The 15,997-nt window shown below is 48.2% G+C and overlaps 1 protein-coding gene across 6 annotated transcripts in view; it reads left to right on the forward strand.

Annotated features, from left to right (window-relative positions):
* Window positions 1-6,623, forward strand: part of LOC132891633 (uncharacterized) — a 152,015-nt gene extending 145,392 nt beyond the window's left edge. For all 6 annotated transcript variants that reach the window (XM_060929402.1, XM_060929398.1, XM_060929401.1 and 3 more), the window contains one exon: window positions 5,207-6,623. In XM_060929402.1, coding sequence (XP_060785385.1) covers window positions 5,222-6,574 — 1,353 coding nt within the window. In that variant the 5' untranslated portion in view covers window positions 5,207-5,221 and the 3' untranslated portion in view covers window positions 6,575-6,623. The remainder of the gene's footprint in view (window positions 1-5,206) is intronic.
* Window positions 6,624-15,997: the final 9,374 nt, after the last annotated feature.

The following is a 15,997-nucleotide window of genomic DNA, read 5'->3' on the forward strand; positions in this document are numbered from 1 at the left end:
GCCTTTTCCACACCGTTCGGCTTACACCAATTCGTCACACTTCCGTTTGGGCTGTTTGGGGTGCCCGCTACGTTTCAGCGGCTGATGGACAGGGTCCTCCGGCCCCACACCACCTATGCGGCCGCATATCTGGATGACATTATCATTTATAGTAACAACTGGCAGCGGCACCTGCAACACCTGAGGGTCATCCTTAGGTCGCTGAGGCGGGCGGGTCTCACTGCCAACCCGAAGAAGTGTGCGATTGGGCGGGTGGAAGTACGGTATCTGGGCTTCCACTTGGGCAACGGGCAGGTGCGTCCCCAAATTAATAAGACAGCAGCGATTGCGGCCTGCCCGAGGCCCAAGACCAAAAAGGGGGTGAGACAGTTCCTGGGGCTGGCTGGCTACTATCGTAGGTTTATACCTAATTATTCGGACGTCACCAGCCCGCTGACTGACCTCACTAAAAAGGGGGCGCCAGATCCGGTCCAGTGGACGGAGCAGTGTCAGCGGGCTTTCTCTGAGGTAAAGGCTGCACTGTGTGGGGGGCCACTTTTACACTCCCCTGACTTCTCTCTCCCTTTTGTGTTGCAGACCAACGCGTCGGACAGAGGGCTGGGGGCGGTGTTGTCCCAGGAGGTGGAGGGAGAGGACCGCCCCATCCTGTACATTAGTAGGAAGCTGTCAGTGCGTGAGGGGCGCTACAGCACTATTGAGAAGGAATGCCTGGCGATCAAGTGGGCGGTCGTCGCCCTCCGTTACTACCTGCTGGGGCGCCCTTTCACCCTCTGTTCGGACCACGCACCCCTCCAGTGGCTCCACCGCATGAAAGATGCCAACGCGCGGATCACCCGTTGGTATCTGGCACTCCAACCCTTCAATTTCAAGGTGGTCCACAGGCCGGGGGTGCAGATGGTCGTGGCGGACTTCCTCTCCCGTCAAGGGGGGGGGGAGTCGGCTGCGGGCCGGACGGGCGCCCAGCCTGAGTCGGGCAGTGGGGGTATGTGGCAGCGGGGGCATGGTCAAGCGCCGGTCTGTGACAGGAGGGTGGAGCCAGGGAAGGTGAGTGGCAGAATCACTACACCTGACGGTAATTAACCTGTGTTTTGTGTGTCTTCCCAGTAACCGTGCCCTATTTAAGGAGGCAGAGGGAGAGCAGAGGGGAGCTCATCCCGGGACAAGAACACAGTGTGTGTGTTTCTCTAACAGAATAAAACTAGGCTGTTATACTGAAAAGTCTGGCAATAAAAAGCCTATTAGCACCTGAAGCGTTGTCCTGCCGTCCTCTGTGCTCCACCCACACTTCAGAGAGCTCTACAATGATGTAGTTATTTTATATGTAAATCAATTTTACAAAAGCATTTGAATTGTAATAAAAAAATTTCCACAGTGGAGGCCAGATAAAGCAAGACGCTATCTTTATTCTTATTAAACATGACAAAAGAAACATTGAGTGTTGGGTAAATGCAAAAAAAAAAAATTGTGAAATTAGAACATTTATTTTTTGACCATAATGTCCCAAATGAGACACCAGTTTCTGAGACGGACCCATATACATACAGTGGTGCTTGAAAGTTTGTGAACCCTTTAGAATTTTCTGTATTTCTGCATAAATATGACCTAAAACATCATCAGATTTTCATACAAGTCCTAAAAGTAGATAAAGAGAACCCAGTTAAACAAATGAGACAAAAATATTATACTTGGTCATTTATTTATTGAGGAAAATGATCCAATATTACATATCTGTGAGTGGCAAAAGAATGTGAACCTCTAGGATTAGCAGTTAATTTGAAGGTGAAATTAGAGTCAGGTGTTTTCAATCAATGGGATGACAATCAGGTGTGAGTGGGCACCCTGTCTTATTGAAAGAATGTGGATCTATCAAAGTCTGATCTTCACAACACATGTTTGTGGAAGTATATTATGGCACGAACAAAGGAGATTTCTGAGGATCTCAGAAAAAGCGTTGTTGATGCTCATCAGGCTGGAAAAGGTTACAAACCCATCTCTAAAGAGTTTGGACTCCACCAATCCACAGTCAGACAGATTGTGTACAAATGGAAGAAATTCAAGACCATTGCTACCCTCCCCAGGAGTGGTCGACCAACAAAGATCACTCCAAGAGCAAGGCGTGTAGTAGTCGGCAAGGTCACAAAGGACCTCAGGGTAACTTCTAAGCAACTGAAGGCCTCTCTCACATTGGCTAATGTTCATGTTCATGAGTCCACCATGAGGAGAACACTGAACAACAATGATGTGCATGGCAGGGTTGCAAGGAGAAAGCCACTGCTCTCCAAAAAGAACATTGCTGCTTGTTTGCTAAAATCACGTGGACAAGCCAGAAGGCTACTGGAAAAAATGTTTTGTGGATGGATGAGACCAAAATAGAACTTTTTGGTTTAAATGAGAAGCTTTATGTTTGGAAAAAGGAAAACTCTGCATTCCAGCATAAGAACCTTATCCCATCTGTGAAACATGGTGGTGGTAGTATCGTGGTTTGCGCCTTTTTTGCTGCATCTGGGCCAGGATGGCTTGCCATCATTGATGGAACAATGAATTCTGAATTATACCAGCGAATTCTGAAGGAAAATGTCAGGACATTTGTCCATGAACTGAATCTCAAGAGAAGGTGGGTCATGCAGCAAGACAACGACCCTAAGCACACAGGTCATTCTACCAAAGAATGGTTAAAGAAGAATAAAGTTAATGTTTTGGAATGGCCAAGTCAAAGTTCTGACCTCAATCCCATCGAAATGTTCTGGAAGGACCTGAAGCGAGCAGTTTATGTGAGGAAACCCACCAACATCCCAGAGTTGAAGCTGTTCTGTATGGAGGAATGGGCTAAAATTCATCCAAGCCAGTGTGCAGGACTGATCAACAGTTACCGCAAACGTTTAGTTGCAGTTATTGCTGCACAAGCGGGTCACACCAGATACTGAAAGCAAAGGTTCACATACTTTTGACACTCACAGATATGTAATATTGCATCATCTCATTATCTCTAGCTGCTTTATCCTGTTCTACAGGGTCGCAGGCAAGCTGGAGCCTATCCCAGCTGACTACGGGTGAAAGGCGGGGTACACCCTGGACAAGTCGCCAGGTCATCACAGGGCCGACACATAGACACAGACAACCATTCACACTCACATTCACACCTACGGTCAATTTAGAGTCACCAGTTAACCTAACCTGCATGTCTTTTGGACTGTGGGGGAAAACGGAGCACCCGGAGGAAACCCACGCGGACACGGGGAGAACATGCAAACTCCGCACAGAAAGGCCCTCGCCAGCCACGGGGCTCGAACCCGGACCTTCTTGCTGTGAGGCGACAGTGCTAACCACTACACCACCATGCCACCCATATTGGATCATTTTCCTCAATAAATAAAAAACAAAGTATAATCTTTTTGTCTCATTTGTTTAATTAGGTTCTCTTTATCTACTTTTAGGACTTGTGTGAAAATCTGATGTTGTTTTAGGTCATATTTATGCAGCAATATAGAAAATTCTAAAGGGTTCACAAACTTTCAAGCACCACTGTATATATACAGTGGTATGCAAAAGTTTGGGCACCCCTGGTCAAAAGTGCTGTTACTGTGAACCGTTAAGCAAGTTGAAGATGAAATGATCTCCAAAAGGCATAAAGTTAAAGATGACTCATTCCCTCTATATTTTAAGCAAAAACAATTTTTTATTTTCATCTTTTACATTTTCAAAATGACAAAAAAGGAAAAGGGCCCGAAGCAAAAGTTTGGGCACCCTGCATGGTTAGTACCTAGTAACACCCCCTTTGGCAAGTATCACAGCTTGTAAACACTTTTTGTAGCCAGCTAATAATCTTTTAGTTCTTACCTGGGGGATTTTCACCCATTCGTCCTTGCAAAAGGCTTCCAGTTCTACAAGTTTTTTGGGCTGTCTTGCATGCACTGGTCTTTTGAGATCTATCCACAGATTTTCAATGATGTTTAGGTCAGGGGACTGTGAGGGCCAGGGCAAAACCTTCAGCTTGTGCCTCTTGAGGGATTCCATTGTAGATTTTGAGGTGTGTTTTGGATCATTGTCTTATTGTAGGGCCCATCCTCTTTTTAACTTTTTTACAGATGGTGTGATGTTTGCTTCCAGAATTTGCTGGTATTTATTTGAATCCATGCTTCCCTCGACTAATGAAATGTGCCCTGTGCCACTGGTTGCAACACAACCCCAAAGCATGATCGATCCACACCCATGCTTCAGAGTTGGAGAGGTGTTCTTTTCCTGGAATTTGGCACCCTTTTTTCTCCAAACATACCTTTGCACATTGTGGCCAAAAAGTTCTATTTTGATTTCATCAGTCCACAGGACTTGTTTCCAAAATGCATCAGGCTTATTTAGATGTTCATTTGCAAACTTCAGACGCTGAATTTTGTGGCTAGGATGCAGGAAAGGTTTTCTTCTGATGACTCTCCCATGAAGATCATATTTGTTCAGGTGTCGCTGCATAGTAGAACAGTGCACCACCACTCCAGGGTCTGCTAAGTCTTTCTGAAGGTCTTTTGCACTTTTTATTTGCCTTTCTATCAATCCAATGAGCAGTTCTTTCAGAAAGTTTTCTTCATCTTCCAGACCTCACCTTGATCTCCACTGTTTCTGTTAACTGCCATTTCTTAATAACATTACAATCTGAGGAAACGGCTACCTGAAAACACTATGCTACGTTCTTGTAGCCTTCTCCTGCTTTGTGAGCATCAATTATTTTATTATTCAGAATGCTAGGGAGTTGCTTAGAGGAGCCCATGGCTGTTGATTTTAGGGACAAGTTTGAGGAGTCAGAGAATTTATACGGCTTTGAAACCTGCATCATCTGACCTTTCCTAACAAAGAATTTGAACAAGCCACAGCTCAATAAGCTAATTAAGGTCTGGAACCTTGGTAAAAGTTACCTGAGAACTCAAATGTATTGGGGTGCCCAAACTTTCGCATGGTGTTCCTTCTCTTTTTTTCACTCTCCAACTGTATAAAACAAAAATGATACCCAAATCTTGTAGAAAACGCTGAAAAGAAATGTGTCGTCTTTACCTTTATGCCTTTTGGTGATCGGTTCATTTTCTGCTCACTGTGTGTGTGTTTCAAGTAAGTATTAAATATTGCAAGTATTATAAAGACAAAGCAGAAGAATAGAGATTGCTTAAAATAATTTTTGGTAAAAATATTTACTAATTATTTTCAAATGCATCTTTTTCAGGGTTTTGCTGTGAACATGACTAACCTCCTTTGGAAGTCAAGAAATATTCACCTCGGCATTGCCTTCATGATGTTTACATGTTTCTACATACTAATAAGTTATTTCATGGAAAATCCACTTTTCAGTGTAAAAGTAAGCCATCCACACCCAAGAGCTGGAATACAGAAGCCTTACACATTTTCTGGCTCAGTTTGTCCAGCATCTATATCAGCCAACAGCATAACACCTATTAGAGGGACCAGGTACCTAATGGTGTCTGCTTTCATCAGCGATGAGGCAAATGGGAAGGCAAACATCATTGCTATAATGAACCGGACCCACTCAGAGCCATTTACCTGTATATTTTGCTGTTCCCCGCATGGACTCAGTATATCTCCTGTAAAACTGGACAAGCATATTGATCACTTTGGATTCCCTTTTGTGACCACAGACGCATTCTGTAACATAGAACCAACATGCAATGCCACACATGTGACCATTTCAAGACCAGAGAACCTTCTAGAAATTCAGCATCACCTGTATTTGCCTCTACAGACGCTCCTGACACGTGGGGGAGATTTTGACGTGGACTTCACGCTGTGTATTTCTTGTTTGTTTGGGGGGTATAATAATGTCCTTCAGTTTGTGCAGACTATAGAGACATACAGGCTTCTTGGTGTGGAGCACGTAGTTATCTACAACTCCAGCTGTGGCCCAGACCTTGAGAAGGTTTTGCATTGCTACGAAGAAGATGGCATCCTAGAAATAATCCAGTGGCCAATCCATCATTTCCTAGAGCCATCCAAAGGCTGGACCTATGAGTTACACTCAGGGGAAGTGCACTACTATGGGCAGCAAGCCACGATAAATGACTGTATCCACAGGAACAGGCAGAGGTCCAAATATGTGATTCTGAGTGATGCAGATGAAATTATCATGCCATATCAACACTCATCCCTGCACCAACTCATGACAGAGCTTCAGCAAAATAACCCTTACGTGGTGACTTTCATCTTTTGGACCCATCTCTTCTTCAATGAAATGAACAAAGACAGTGAGAGATTGAACCTTCCACAGTGGAGGCATGTGCCTGGTGTCAACATCCTAAGACACATCTACAGAAAGCCCTTAAAATGGTGGGCCAACAACAATAGCAAGATGATTGTTGACCCGAGGAAGGTGATGCAGGCATCCGTGCATACTGTGTATAAAATCAATGGAAAGTCCATCTGGGTGCCCAGTAATTTGGCTATGGTCATGCACTCTAAACCAAAATTTCCTGATTTAGGCAGTGAGAAACTAATCATGGACAATAAGATTTGGGAGTATGCAGAAAGGCTGATACCAAATGTTAATAAAGTGCTGCATAAATCTGGGATTTTGAAGTGAAAAAAAGTGTCAATTGTGCAAAAAACTGGCTAGTCATTTAAATATTTGTGCCTTCTTTTATTATTATTATTATTATTATTATTATTATTATTAATCAATAAAAATACAAATTTTAAAAAAATCAGAACTCTGTACATATTTCCTGTTATTGATTCATTTGCACCACTGAATTGAAAATACAAAACAGCATGTGTGCAATTACATATGTTATTTACCAGCTGGGAGGTCCGTATCGTGAAATACCGTGACCGAGGTCTTGAAAGTACTGAGCGAGGCCCTCTGGGCCAAGGTTCGTATTCAAGGCCGAGGTCACGGTATTTCACCATACGGACTGACCTTAAGCTGGTAAATAATATATTTATTTTTTTCTTTACCAAACTCTAACAGAAAACGAGAGCACCCGAAAGGGAAAACCGAGCCGAGCTGCCATGTTGGATCCTCCTTCATGGCTGTAATGCAAATGGCTTCCTCCTTGGTATACAAGTGCACTTCCATGGCAGGAAAAATACTACATTTTGCCATCTATGTAGTCCCCTATTTATACAAAATTGAGTCATTCAGGATTCAGACATGTTTTTGCTCGGCGTAAGTAACAGTTAGAGGTTTTTAGCTTTCTCCTGAAAGGTTTTCTTTATTTCTTCTTCCTCAGGGTAGTAAAACTCTCTTTCGCTGTGAAGACTGTCATTATCGCTATCCATGCTGTAAAATTAATGCTATTCTCCTGAGAAATGCTGGCAAAAATTTCTAAGATTTTTGATAAAAATCTTATAAATAAATCTTATAAAAAAGATAAATATTGACAAAAATTGTGGCTATGTTTGTTGTTGTTGTGAATGAGCGAGTTGCCAGTGGTCCGTAACCAGGGTCCGTAACCGGGGTCTGTACTGTAGGATACGGACACGCTCGCCAGCCAATCAGAGCACAGGATTTGATGGAAACCGCACCGCGATAAATAACATTATTTTCTGGTAATAAGGCCGAGCAAAAAAAATTTCCCGTCAAGGCCGACCAAGAAAAAACAAACAAAATAAAATAATGACAACAATAATCTGGGTAGGACAGTTGGAATTATTTTTTCTTCTCTTTCAGAACCATATTACAATGGTAGGTACAAAGCAATTTGTTATTAAATATCAAATTGATTTATGATGCATGATTGTAGGATTTGAGTAAAATTAAATGGATATTTAATACTTTTAAAAAACGTGTTCTTTGGTCATATACCACTACCCTGCTTTAATATTACAAATGCAACATCAAAACTTCATGATGGTCTACTTTTGTCAATTCCACAACGAATGTATGTAGATGAAGTGAAAGAATATTTACAGTTCCCGGAGTTGGCTGGCTCCTATCGTAGGTTCATACCTAATTATTTGGACGTTACCAGCCCGCTAACTGATCTCACTCAAAAGGGAGCGCCAGATCCGGTCCAGTGGATAGAGCAGTGTCAATAGGCTTTTACTAGAGTAAAAGCTGCACTGTGTGGGGGGGCACTTTTACACTCCCCTGACTTTTCTCTCTCCCCTTTATTTTATAAACTGACACATTGGACAGAGGGCTGGGAGCCGTTCTGTCCCAGAAGGTGGAGGGCGAGGAGCGTCCCATGCTATACATCAGCCGCAAGCTCTCGATGCGTGAAAGCAAGTACAGCACCATCAAAAAGGACTGTCTGGCTATCAAGTGGGCAGTCCTCACCCTCTGATACTACCTGCTGGGGCGCCCTTTCACCCTCTGTTCGGACCACACATCCCTCCAGTGGCTCCACCACATGAAGGATGCCAACGCGCGGATCACCCGTTGGTATCTTGCCCTCCAGCCATTTAAGTTCAAGGTGGTCCACAGGCCAGGGGTGCAGATGGTGGTGGGTGTCCTGTCCCATTAGGGGGGAGTCCGCTGCAGGCCGGACAGCTCCCCAGCCTGAGTTGAGCGGTGGGGGTATGTGGCAGCGGGGGTGTGGCCAAGCGTCAGTTTGTGAACGGAGGAAAGTGAGTGGCCAAGTCATTACACATGTTGTCAATTAACCTGTGTGTGTGTGTGTGTGTGTGTGTGTGTGTGTTGCAGTGATGGTGGAGCATAAAAGAAGGGGGAGAGCAGAGAAGAGCCCTCTCCCGACCAGAACGTGTGTGTGTGTGTGTGTGTGTGTGTGTGTGCACGTGTGTAACTGTGTGTGAGCAGCGAGTGAGTGAAGCTGAAAAGCAGCAAAATAAAGGGAAATAAAGTGTGTGCGAACTTCAGCTCCCGCCTGCTGTGCTTCTGTACTCCACCCACATCAGGGACTTATTACACATGTGTATATATACTATATTTACTGTATGGACATGGTATCAGAAAGCAATTTTATTTATGTGTTGCCAGGAAAAACAAACCTCGCCTGGTAGCACTTATGATGAATATGAAGGAAGATATTGCAAAAAAAAAAAAAAAAATAGGTACCCTATGGGTACATGTGGCTACTGCTTATAAATATAATTGCTTCCTGATACCATGTCCATACAGTAAATATAGTATATATATTTACTCTATGAGGCAGTAGCCACAAAAATGAAGCGTAATCCAAAAATGAACATTTTAAAAATCACAGAAGTAAAATATACCAAGTGTCTGTACTTTATATTATTCTACTCTTATCTCTTACAGTTTTCAAAACCAAAACCTCTGAACTGAGGCTGACATACACACGCTGTCACCATGACCCAAACTCTTATTTCCTGGAAATGGCCCGGCGCTATAGCTCAGTGGAACACACTTTCTGTCTGTAATAAGCATAAACATGTCTGAAAGCGATTTCTTTAGTCTAGTCCATTTATTTTGAATGGTGAACCGAATTGTATCCACTCACCAGCCATTTTAATCAGAACACGTGTATGCGCAGTGTGCGATTGTTACACTCTTACATTCTTACAGCACGACGACGTAGTGGCTAACACCTCTATATGAGGCAGTAGACACAACAAAAACGATTTTGACCTTTTTGGTGATCTTGACCGGATGACCCTCAAAATGTTGGGGCTTCTATTTGAGACCAATGCTCATCTATCCTGAAGGTTTCATGAAGATTGATCCAGCCATTTTCCCATAATATCATTAACAACAAACAAAGAAACCCGACCGAAAACAATATCTCGCCCCCTGGTGGACTCCATCCCGGGCGAGATGATGATGATTTATACCACGCAAATTCAACTATACAGTTTTCAAAAGCGTCTAACAACTAAAATTTGATGTCGGCAACATTTTTCAAAAAAGTTGGGACAGGGGCATGTTTACCACTGTGTTGCATCACCTCTACTTTTAACAACACTCTGTAATTTTTCGGGAACTGGGGAGACCAATTGCTGTAGTTTTGAAAGAGAAATGTTGTCCCATTCTTGCCTGATATACAGTTTCAGTTGCTCAACAGTTCAGGGTCTCCTTTGTCGTATTTTGCACTTCATAATGCACCAAATATTTTAAATGGGAGACAGGTCTGGACTGCAGGCAGGCCAGTTTAGCACCCGGACTCTCTTACTACGGAGCCATGCAGTTTTAATATGTGCAGAAAGTGGTTTGGTATTTGTAGCGAGAATCGCGTGTGGGTGGAGCACAGAGGACGGCAGGACAGAGTAAAATTCAATGACTTTTTATTTGCTCTTTTCAGACGCATACACCACTCTCTCAGCCACGCGCGCACACACACACACACACACACACACACACAAGTCGTCTGGCTGGGGAGAGAGCTCCCTTCCGCTCTCCCTCTCCCTCCTTAAGTAGAGGGCGGTTTACTGGGGAAAACACACACAAACACAGGTTAATTACCCTCAGGTGAAGCGATTCTGCCACTTACCTTCCCTGACTCCGCCCTCCTGTCACAGACCGGAGCTTGACCACGCCCCCGCTGCCACATACCCCCACCGCCTGACTCAGGCCGGGCGCCCGTCCGGCCCGCAGCCGACTCCCCCCCCCCCCCCCCCCCCCCTTGACGGGAGAGGAAGTCCGCCACGACCATCTGCGCCCCCGGCCTGTGGACCACCTTGAAGTTGAAGGGTTGGAGTGCCAGATTCCAACGGGTGATCCGCGCGTTGGCATCCTTCATGCGGTGGAGCCACTGGAGGGGCGCGTGGTCCGAACAGAGGGTGAAAGAGCGCCCCAGCAGGTAGTAACGGAGGGCGAGGACTGCCCACTTGATCGCCAGGCACTCCTTCTCTATGGTGCTGTAGCGCCCCTCACGCACTGACAGCTTCCGACTAATGTACAGGATGGGGCGATCCTCCCCCTCCACCTGCTGGGACAAAACGGCCCCCAGCCCTCTGTCCGACGCATCCGTCTGCAACATAAAAGGGAGAGAGAAGTCAGGGGAGTGCAAAAGTGGCCCCCCACACAGTGCAGCCTTTACCTCAGAGAAAGCCCGCTGGCACTGCTCCGTCCACTGGACCGGATCTGGCGCCCCCTTTTTAGTGAGGTCAGTCAGCGGGCTGGTGACATCCGAATAATTAGGTATAAACCTACGATAGTAGCCAGCCAGCCCCAGGAACTGTCTCACCCCCTTTTTGGTCTTGGGCCTCGGGCAGGCCGCAATCGCTGCTGTCTTATTAATTTGGGGACGCACCTGCCCGTTACCCAAGTGGAAGCCCAGATACCGTATTTCCACCCGCCCAATCGCACACTTCTTCGGGTTGGCAGTGAGCCCCGCCCGCCTCAGTGACCTAAGGACGGCCCTCAGGTGTTGCAGGTGCCGCTGCCAGTCATTACTATAAATAATGATGTCGTCAAGGTAAGCGGCCGCGTAGGTGGCGTGGGGCCGGAGGACCCTGTCCATCAGCCGCTGAAACGTAGCGGGCGCCCCAAACAGCCCAAACGGAAGTGTGACGAACTGGTGTAAACCGAACGGTGTGGAAAAGGCCGTTTTTTCCCGGGATAATGGAGTCAAGGGGATCTGCCAATATCCCTTCGTCAAATCCAGTGTCGAGTAAAAGCGAGCCGTGCCTAGTCGATCGAGCAGCTCATCAATACGAGGCATTGGGTACGCATCGAATTTAGACACCGCGTTGACTTTTCTATAGTCCACACAGAACCGGACCGAGCCGTCGGCCTTAGGAACCAAGACCACCGGGCTGCTCCAGTCACTGTGGGACTCCTCGACGATGCCCATTTCGAGCATGGCCTGAAGTTCTTCCCGAACCACCTTTTTTTTGTGTTCGGGTAATCTATAAGGACGGCTACGCACTACCACCCCCGGGGGCGTCTCTATGTGGTGTTCTATGAGGTTAGTGCGACCGGGCAGGGGCGAGAACACATCTGAAAACTCGGCCTGCAACTGGGCGACCTCCGTGAGTTGGGTCGGGGAGAGGTGGTCTCCACAGGGGACCGGAGAGGTACGAGATGCCAATGTCCCTTTTTGGACCTCCGGCCCCAGCTCCGCCTTCTCCGGAACTACCGACACCAACGCCACGGGGACCTCCTCGTTCCAGAGTTTTAGCAGATTGAGGTGGTAGATCTGTAGCGCCCCCTCCCTGTCCGTTCGCCTAACCTCATAGTCGACGTCCCCGACTCGCCGTGTGACCTCAAAGGGTCCTTGCCACTTGGCGATTAATTTGGAGCTCAACGTGGGCAACAGGACGAGTACCTTATCTCCCGGAGTGAACTCTCTAAGGCGCGTGCCCTTGTTGTACAGGCGGGTTTGCCGTTCCTGGGCCTGCCGCAAATTCTCCTGAGTTAGGTGGGTGAGCGTGTGGAGTTTTGCGCGCAGATCCATAATGTACTGAATCTCGCTTTTGCTCTGTGAAGGTCCCTCCTCCCAATTTTCCCGCAGTACATCTAAGATGCCGCGCGGCTTACGCCCATATAATAATTCAAACGGGGAGAACCCCGTGGAGGCTTGGGGGACCTCTCGCACTGCAAACAGCAAGGGTTCGAGCCACTTATCCCAGTTACGTGCGTCCTCACTTACGAATTTTTTGATAATATTCTTGAGGGTGCGATTGAACCGTTCAACTAAACCGTCCGTCTGTGGGTGATACACGCTGGTGCGGATCGGCTTAATACCCAGTAGCCCATACAGTTCGCTCAGTGTTCATGACATAAACGAGGTGCCTTGGTCAGTCAGAATCTCTTTCGGGATTCCAACCCGGGAGATGACGTGGAAGAGGGCCTCTGCAATACTGCGTGCTGAGATATTGCGAAGAGGCACCGCTTCCGGGTATCGCGTTGCATAGTCCACCAGAACCAATATAAAGCGGTACCCTCGTGTTGACCGATCTAATGGCCCGACGAGATCCATCCCAATTCTTTCGAACGGGGTCTCGATTAATGGTAGGGGGCGCAAGGGCGCTTTTGGAATGGCCGCTGGATTTACTAACTGGCATTCGCGGCACGCCGTACACCACTTACGGACGTCGCCGCGAATCCCCGGCCAATAGAATCGGGCCATTATCCGGGCTAGTGTCTTATCCTGCCCGAGGTGTCCAGCCATGGGATTAAAGTGAGCCGCCTGGAATACCAATTCCCGGCGGCTCTTTGGAATTAACAACTGGGTGACTCGCTCTTTCGTCTGAGTGTCCTGCGTCACTCGGTATAACCTATCCTTCAAAATGGAAAAATAGGGGAAGGACGAGGTGGCGTTCGGCTGGAGCGTTTGACCATCGATTACTCTCACTTGGTCAAACGCGTGTCGCAGAGTCTCGTCTCGCGATTGTTCCAGTGGGAAATCCGCAAGGGATTCCCCAATAGAAAGAGGAGGGGCCGGGGGCTCCTCACTCTGCCGCGGAGATGACGTAGACAGCTCTGCGACCGCAGCTCCAGCCAAAGCGACACCGGGACCCTCCCCTATCAACCGGCAGGACCCACTCTTTACTAGGCGTGCCATCAAACCCCGAAATCCCGGCCAATCAGTCCCCAAGATCAAAGAGTGGGTAAGGCGAGGATTAACCGCCGCCTTCACTATTGATTTTTCCGCTCTGAAATGTATGTGGACCGACACCAACGGGTAGCTGTGAATATCCCCGTGCACACACAACACTTTCACCCCTTGTGCTCCCCCCAATGCCTCGTCTTGCACCAGGCTTTGGCGGATCGAGGTCTGATTGCAGCCTGAATCCACCAACGCCTGATATGTAGCCCCTTGTACACTTACCGGTATGCGATACGCTCCGGCCCGATTGAGGGCAGCCTCTGGCGCATCGGGGATCCACACCACCGCCCCCACCTCCATCGCTGCACACTGTTGCTGCAGGTGGCCCGGTTCCCCGCAGCGCCAGCAAACCGGCCCGGGCCTTCCCTCTGCAGCTGTGTTCTGAGGCTCACTCACCTGAGGGGGGGGAGAGACAGACACAGAAGGGAGAAACGGGAGGGCACCACGGGTGCGGCGGGCCGGCTGGGGTGGAGCCGGCTCCCGCCTCCGTGGTGGGGGAATGGGGTGAGGACGGGACACGGGAGGAGGGGGGGGAGAAAGAGAGAGAGAAGAGGAGAGAGAGGACGATGTCGTTGGTTGTCCTGCCGCTGGAACAGCCGCCAGATGATCCTCCGCCAGTCCTACGGCCTGATCCAGCGACGCCGGGCGGTGGCACTGGACCCACTCCGCGGTTCCGGCTGGCAACCGGGCGATGAACTGTTCCAGCGCCACCTGGTCGATGATTCCCTCGGCGTCGCGATCTTCGGCCCTCAGCCACCGTCAGCAGGCGTCCCGGAGCTGCTGGCCAAACGCGAACGGGCTGCTGACTTCCTCCATCCGCAGCGCGCGGAAGCGCTGGCGCTGCTGCTCCGGCGTGCGCCCCACGCGCTGGAGGACAGCCCGGCGAAGGTCGGTGTAGGCCAGCCGGCGATCGGCGGGGAGCTGTAGTGCGGCTAGCTGCGCCTCTCCCGTCAGGAGGGGGAGGAGGCGCGCCGCGCGCTGCTCCATCGGCCACCCCGAGGCTTCGGCGACCTGCTCGAACAACGTGATGAAAGCCTCGGGGTCGTCCTGCGGGCCCATCTTGGTTAAGATGAGGGGAGACGGGCCCACGGCCGGGGCGCTGGTGGACCCCGCCGACGCGAGGAGACGCCGGAACGCCTCTCGATCTTCCTTCTGAGCCAGCACCAGGGCTTCGAAGCGGCGCTCCTGCTCCTTCCGGAGTGTGACGAGTGCCTGGTGCTGGCTCTGCTGAGCCGTGGCGAGGGCGTGGACCAAGTCCGCGAACGGGGAGGATTCCATGGGGCTGCAGGACTGATGCTCCACCTTATCCCAGGTTTCGGCACCACTGTAGCGAGAATCGCGTGTGGGTGGAGCACAGAGGACGGCAGGACAGAGTAAAATTCAATGACTTTTTATTTGCTCTTTTCAGACGCATACACCAATCTCTCAGCCACGCGCGCACACACACACACAAGTCGTCTGGCTGGGGAGAGAGCTCCCTTCCGCTCTCCCTCTCCCTCCTTAAGTAGAGGGCGGTTTACTGGGGAAAACACACACAAACACAGGTTAATTACCCTCAGGTGAAGCGATTCTGCCACTTACCTTCCCCGACTCCGCCCTCCTGTCACAGACCGGAGCTTGACCACGCCCCCGCTGCCACAGTATTGTCTTGCTTGAAAGAAGGAAGGCTTTCCCTGAAATAGATTTTGTCTGGATGGCAGCATATTGCGCTGAAACATATATCATTCAGCATTAATGATGCCTTCCCAGATGTACAAGCTACCCATGTCATGTGAACTAATGCACCCTCATACCATCACAGACGCTGGCTTTTGAACTGTGCACTGATAAGTCGGATGGTCTCTCTCCTCTTTAGTCTGGAGGATGTGGTGTTCATGATTTCTAAAAATAATTTCTACTTTAATTTGTCAGACCTCGGGACAATTTTCCCCTCCGCCTCAGTCCACCATAAAAGAGCTCAGGCCCAGAGAAGGTGGCAGTGTTTCTGGATATTGGTTATATCTGGTTTTAACTTGCATTTGTGGATGCAGCAATGAACTGTTACTTTTCTGAAGTGATCCTGAGCCCATATAGTGATTTCCATGACAGACACGTGTCTGCTTTTAATGCAGTGTCGCCTGAGGGCCTGAAGATCACAGGCATCCAATGTCAGTTTTCAGCCTCGTCTCTTGCATACAGAGATTTCTCCAGACTCTCTGAATCTTTAATGATATTATGTACCATAGGTGATGTGATTCCCAAATTCTTTGCAATTTTACATTGAACAATGTTATTCTTAAATTGTTGTGCTGTTCGCCCACACAGTCTTTCACAGAGCAGTGAACCCCTCACCATTTTTACTCCTGAGAGACTTGGCCTCTCTGGGATGCTTTTTTTATACTCAATCATGTTACTGACCTGTTGCCAATTAACCAAATTAGTTTTTTAGCATTACACAACTTTTTCACTCTTTTGTTGCCCCGTCCCAATTTTCTTTTAAATTGTATTGCTGACATCAAGTTCAAAATGAGCATATATTTAAAAAAATATCC

This window comes from Neoarius graeffei, chromosome 9 (assembly GCF_027579695.1).
Source record: "Neoarius graeffei isolate fNeoGra1 chromosome 9, fNeoGra1.pri, whole genome shotgun sequence".
Lineage (NCBI taxonomy): Eukaryota > Metazoa > Chordata > Actinopteri > Siluriformes > Ariidae > Neoarius > Neoarius graeffei.